Raw genomic sequence first — 5898 nt, 5'->3', positions numbered from 1 at the left:
GTTACTGTTCTGTAGTACATTTTCAAATAATTTTGTGTCAGATATTATGGCAAATATTTGTGAAATATTTTGTGAATTCCAGAGAACCTTCATGAATCCAGTCACATCAGTCAAAAGATTCACATATTTTATTTAGATCTGATATTCCAAAGTTTAATAGGCATACGGTAACACAAAAATGTGTTCATATACTACATTCTAAACAAGAATTATTTTATTTCTTGTAAATGGTTCAGGCCTGTATGCCAACAGCAGCCAAGCATAGCATAGGCTGGTCTCTTCCCAAACATCACTGAAACATCAGAGCTGCATAACCTAACTTGGGTCCTTTCACACATTGGCCTGAACAGGCCGTGTTAGGTCACGTGCATTGCGGTGCTCTAATGGTAAGGCTCATCTTGTGAATTTGGTGGTCCTGAATAGTCGAAAATCGATCTGAAAGTAACCATGAGAGTGTGGTCATGTACATCTACATGGACCCTAGTCTTCATTCCTTTACTGTGCATTACATTAACAGCAACACTATTATTGAGTACCTCTTTTTAACACTTCAAAAGGCAACTTGTGGTACTTTGTGAGAATCACAGGGCCAGAAGACAAGAACACATATAGCTGAGGACATGTTTGCATCACCAAGATAACAGACACACCGCAAACATGAGGAATGGAGGGAGGGGTAGTGTTCAGTACAGTAACCTGTGGTGCTGGGGCTCAGGGTCAGTCCAGGAGTGGGTACCTCATTCACACAGGCACAGCAGTGGAGTGAGAACCCTTATTTGAGGTCCAGCACCATAGAGGCAGGGTTCTCCAAATAGGATCTCCATAGATTGGAAAACCGGCACATGGTGGCTCCATCGATAACGCGATGGTCCGCTGTCCAGCTAACACTCATTATGTGGGCTTTGGTGACGTCACCCTGAGTGTTAAACCTGGGCAACACCTACAAGTAACACAAGATCTTTATGTCAGATACAATTTGTCCAATAAACATGCACATTAAGTTGTGAGGCATGGAACATGGAGAGAGTGGGGAAAACAATGATGGGCCTGCTCTCTCTTACTAGCATTTGGCTCTACAAGTATACACTCATGTAGACAACCTGGTCATTTACTGAGGCAGGCAAACATTGCAATCTCACGACGATACACGCTACAGAATAGGGCAATTACTGTCGGCAGATCTCACCTGGATCTTTCCTAGAGCTGCAATCACCACTTCTGGAGGTAGAATTACTGGCGTGGCATATGTTCCACCAATCTACAGCAGAAGGAGAGAAAGACAGGACTTAACACAAGGAACCTTTAAATCTTGTTCTTGCAAACTGTTGTCCTATACTCCCACTCACCGAGCCGATGTTGGACAGGGTGAAGGTGCCGCCCGTGAGCTCTGCCGTGCCCAACTGGCCCGATGCCCCCAGGCTCTGGAGACGACTGAGCTCCACAGCAATATCGAAGATGCTCAGTGTCTGGACACTCTTCACGTTGGGCACAATGAGACCCTGGGGAGTGTCCATGGCAAGTCCAATGTTGTGAGACGCCTGAGGAACAAAGCATTCAAAAGCCCATATCATTGCTTGTGTGGAAACAGCAGATAAATCATGTTACTGACTATCTGGCAGGAAAAGATCATCTGTGTGTTTGTTGTAGTCTCTACCTTGTAAGTGATGTTCTGGCAGCCTTCATCCACGGAAGCATTAAGGATGGGAAAGTGGAACAGACCCAGCGACGCTGCCTGTTACACACCCCGTGGGAGCACGAGAGGAGAGAGATGACGGGGAAAGACATTCACTATCTACATCTGCATCACTATCTTACAGCCTTTTGTAATGCGAATTGTATGGATGGATCATTTGTTGATCTACCTTGATGAAGAACGGCATGTAGCTTAGCTTGACCCCACGAGACTCAGCCAGCCCCTTCAGCTCTGTCCGTAGCCTCACCAGCTGGGACAGGTCAACCTCATCACAGTAGCCAAAGGGAGGGATCTGCAATGCAGCAGTCATGGTCTTTACCATGGCCTTCTGGATACCTGCACATATAAAGACATGAACAACCACATGCTATGGTATACTGAAATGTGTTCATCACAATGTTGTGTACAGGGTTAACAATAACAGCATCTTAAAGGGGAGGCATGTCTTCCCAAAATACTACAATGCAATATTAAATAATGACGGGAAACTAGACAGGGAAATGTAAGGTCACAAGCTCATTCAGGTGGTAACAAAAATGTATTAAGAAAGAGTCACTCTGAACTCATCTCAAAGAACAAGCTCATTCAGGTGGTAACAAAAAGGTATTAAGAAAGAGTCACTCTGAACTCATCTCAAAGAACACTGAGAATCAACCAAGGCCGTGGTACGTGGTTCATACAAGATGCTTTTGGAGCCTCATTTCTTCTAGGAGATGCATTTGGCAGATGAGAATAAGGCCACAATAAGGCTCACCCTTTAGAGGCTCTGTGCGGTCCACCCCTGTGAAGACGGGCCTGGGCACTGCCACCGCAGGGGTGCTGCCAACGGGTGCTTTGTGTCTAGAGGTGGCGGATGCTGTCGTTCTCACAGCAGGGGTCGGAACCTGCTGCTCGCCCTCGTAGGGCAGAATAGCTCCCGTCTGCTTGGCCAGGAAGTTGAGGATATCCTCTTTCAAGATACGCCCGTCTTTTCCAGTCCCCACCACCTCGCTGAGTTTAATCTAGGTAACAGAGGTACATTACACATACATGTGTTGTCTGAGCTGTAAACGTGACTGTACTGTGATGTGGTACATCCATGTTAGTGTGTATATTGACAAATTTACCATTTTCATATATGGCTCAGCACCCACTCAGCACAAACTTTTTTTTTTTCATTTCTGTGTAAAAATGAATCTGTGTAGTGCATAACGGGGAAAAAAAGCAAAAATCTGTGAGGTGACCCACGGCTCAGCCAAGTAAATTAGCCTAAGAGATTATTGGCGGTGTCTTCACAGAAGTTCCTCTATGATAAATAAGGACACTGGTCTTTTGAAATGTACTCCATTTCAGCATACTGTTTGCTTTTTGTGTTTGAGCACTTACGGTGTGTTCTTTTCAAAGACATTTTCATTTTTCTCTCTAGTTAAGGTCACACCAGTTGATTGTGTTGGTCAACATGACTGTTACGAGTAAGTTGTCACTGCTGCTGATGTACAGTATATGTGCATTCTGGTAAAATGAACAAGGTCGGGACAAATCACATGGCTGGAAGGTCATGGCTGAGCTGCATACTGTACACCTACATTGTTCTCTATGGCGAGGCGTCTGACAGCAGGAGTGGCCTGGGTCTTATGGCCTTTGATCTCCTGGTGCGTGTGCGGCTGTGCCACTGCAGGCGTCTCCACCACATCCTCCTCAGGAGAGCCTTCTGGAAGGAGCACAGGGGTTTGTTTCAAAACGTGAGCGTGTCTTGTAACAGCTTTTCCACGCTGAGTTTCATTCATCTGTATTTCTAACATTCATAGTGACTCATTTTTGAAGTAAATTCTGGGACTTTTTTGGATAGTGAACTACAGCCATCATGTGGCATGTGGGAGCACAGAGCTGACTATATTGATGTTTGCAGTTGCAAGGTTTTGCCCATGGTGTTACATTGGCTGATTGATTTTGCCTTTTTAATTGATTTGAATAAGACTAAGATTTTGCACTGTACCCCATCATTCAAAATTGGGCGTTAAAGATAAAAGTTCATTGCCTCTAGAGAGTTTCTTTTCAAAGTGTCCCTGGTGGGATCTGGGAAAGTGGAATTAATCTAGAAAACAGTCAAAAACTGTAGGAGTTCACCTTGAGCCCTGTCAGCCTCAATATCAACCAGAGGATTGCCGACAAGAGCCGTGTCATCAACATCATAGTAAAGCTTCCGAATGACTCCATCGTAGCGGCTGGTGATGGTGACTGATGCCTTGTCACTTTGGACCTCACATATGCTGTCAAATTGAGACACTTTGTCTCCCTCTTTAACATACCTAAGAGGGACAGATACCAGTGTCATGAAATAATGTCGTAATAATTTCATAAAGGCCTACAAGGAGATGTTAAACTAATTCATACCATTCTTTCACAGTCACCTCCATAATTCCTTCACCGATGTCAGACAGTTTGAAAGGTAGAATTTTTCCATTACTTCCTGAAAGTAAGACGGTGAGGAAGTTAGTGAAGTGAAACTTGAACCTCGGTGTTGCTGACCTACCACAACGTCAACAGATACTGGCATAACATTGCAAAGCTTTCAGAACAGCACTGTGTGTTTCTGTAGTGCAGGGATGAAGCAGACCCCCATCTTACTGTAGTTGGTCCTGAAATGCCTCCATTGTGTTGCTCCACAGGGTATCAGATGGAGTGTACGCTCGGGTCCTGGCGGCTGCAGCATTGGGCACTGCATGTAGCAGTGGTATGTAAGCTGGGGCTTCGTAGAAAATCGGAAAAGATGTATCATCATATCAGCAGTGATATTATGAACATTTGACTCACCAGCCATGTGCATCACAACTGTTGCAATAATGGCCCATATAATGTTAGCAAGTAAAGTTCGCAAATAGCCTAGTTAAATTATTCGACAGTGCCCGGTCTGCAATGAGTCCTTTGTTATAAGACGAATAAAATGACGAGCGGGGACGTGGCATTTATTTTTCGGATCCATTTTAGGCACTTTTATCTTACCATTCGTTTAAGTAGTCTGAGGGAGCCCCGTAGTGTTGTCGTCGCCATCTTTACCTTTGCACTGATGATTATTCCACGAAAATTAACTAGCATAACATGTTTCTAACACGCACGCGCACAAACCAGGAACCACATCCCCTGGCCCTGACAGGGGCATTGGTTGGCCTCAAGGGGGCAGGCTTTCTATCAAATTTGCTGCTTGTGAAATGCTTGGATTTGTTATGACCCCGTTTAGGGGTGTGTGTGTTTATGGGATTTTTTTTTACCATTCTTGTTTTCGTCTATCCTCAAACTTTTGATCATCCCCAAACTTCCCACAAAGTTGGAAGAATGGAATTGTCCCAAATTTCTTGGTTAATGCTGAAGCATTCAGAGTTCCTTTCACAGGAACTAAGGGACCAAGCCCAACTTGGGGATAGTCCCTTCCTGCTCCAATATGACTGTGCACCAGTGCACAAAGCAAGGTCCATAAAGGCATCAATGACAGAGTTGAGTGTGGATGAACTTGACTGGCCTGCACAGAGTCCTGACCTCAACCCAATAGAACACCTTTGGGATGAATTAAAGCGGATACTGAGAGCCAGTGTCCTCTTCCAACATCAGTGCGTGACCTTACAAATGTGCTTTTGAAAAATGGTCAAATAATCCCATAAACACACTCCTAAACCTTGTGTAAAGTCTTCCCAGAGGAGTTGAAGCTCTTCTAGCTGCAGAGGGTGGACCGACATAACAAACCCTACAAATTAAGGATGTGACTGAAGTTCATATGTGAGTCAAGGCAGGTGAATACTTTTGTCAATATAGTGCAGGTAAGGGATTTCACACACTGGCCAATCAACAACCTATTTACAATCGACAGGGGCGGATTATTTTATTGGGATAGGAAGGTGAGTGGGGGGCCGCAGCTGGGTCCAGATATTTTGTTAGGGTGGCTCTAGGGAACCAAAACTATATTACTGTATACTAAACTACTTAAAATCTTAAGTGCATTATGATCGGTTTAGGCTATATGGCAGTTTAGCCCACAGGTGGGTTATGAAATACATTGAAAACATTTCAGTACTTTCTGTTATTTTACTGGGCTGTTTATTATAGGTCCCATAGAAAGATTGATATCAATTAAATGGTGTATAGCGTAAGAACAATCTAGGGCCTATTCATGGACGATAAGAAGTTTAAATCTTTGTTTGGGAGCACATTTACAAAAAAGAATTGCTCATAAT

The 5898-nt window shown here is 44.0% G+C and overlaps 1 protein-coding gene across 2 annotated transcripts; it reads right to left on the bottom strand.

Annotated features, from left to right (window-relative positions):
• Positions 1 to 113: 113 nt before the first annotated feature.
• LOC134062266 (lipoamide acyltransferase component of branched-chain alpha-keto acid dehydrogenase complex, mitochondrial-like) lies at positions 114 to 4802 on the bottom strand. Of its 2 annotated transcripts, none has more exons than XM_062518229.1 (11): positions 4676 to 4802; positions 4301 to 4421; positions 4067 to 4142; positions 3800 to 3981; positions 3259 to 3383; positions 2448 to 2694; positions 1863 to 2029; positions 1655 to 1732; positions 1347 to 1538; positions 1187 to 1258; positions 114 to 940 (listed from the first exon to the last, which is right to left on the bottom strand). In XM_062518229.1, exons 1-11 carry the CDS (start codon positions 4766 to 4768, stop codon positions 773 to 775), a joined length of 1521 nt encoding a protein of 506 aa, XP_062374213.1. In that variant the 5' UTR covers positions 4769 to 4802; the 3' UTR covers positions 114 to 772. The 2 variants fall into 2 exon arrangements, with proteins under 2 accessions (XP_062374213.1, XP_062374221.1); XM_062518237.1 differs by having other exon boundaries at positions 3259 to 3380.
• Between the last annotated feature and the right edge of the window lie 1096 nt (positions 4803 to 5898).

Source organism: Sardina pilchardus, chromosome 2 (assembly GCF_963854185.1).
Source record: "Sardina pilchardus chromosome 2, fSarPil1.1, whole genome shotgun sequence".
Lineage (NCBI taxonomy): Eukaryota > Metazoa > Chordata > Actinopteri > Clupeiformes > Clupeidae > Sardina > Sardina pilchardus.
This window is presented reverse-complemented; position numbering and strand designations above follow the sequence as displayed.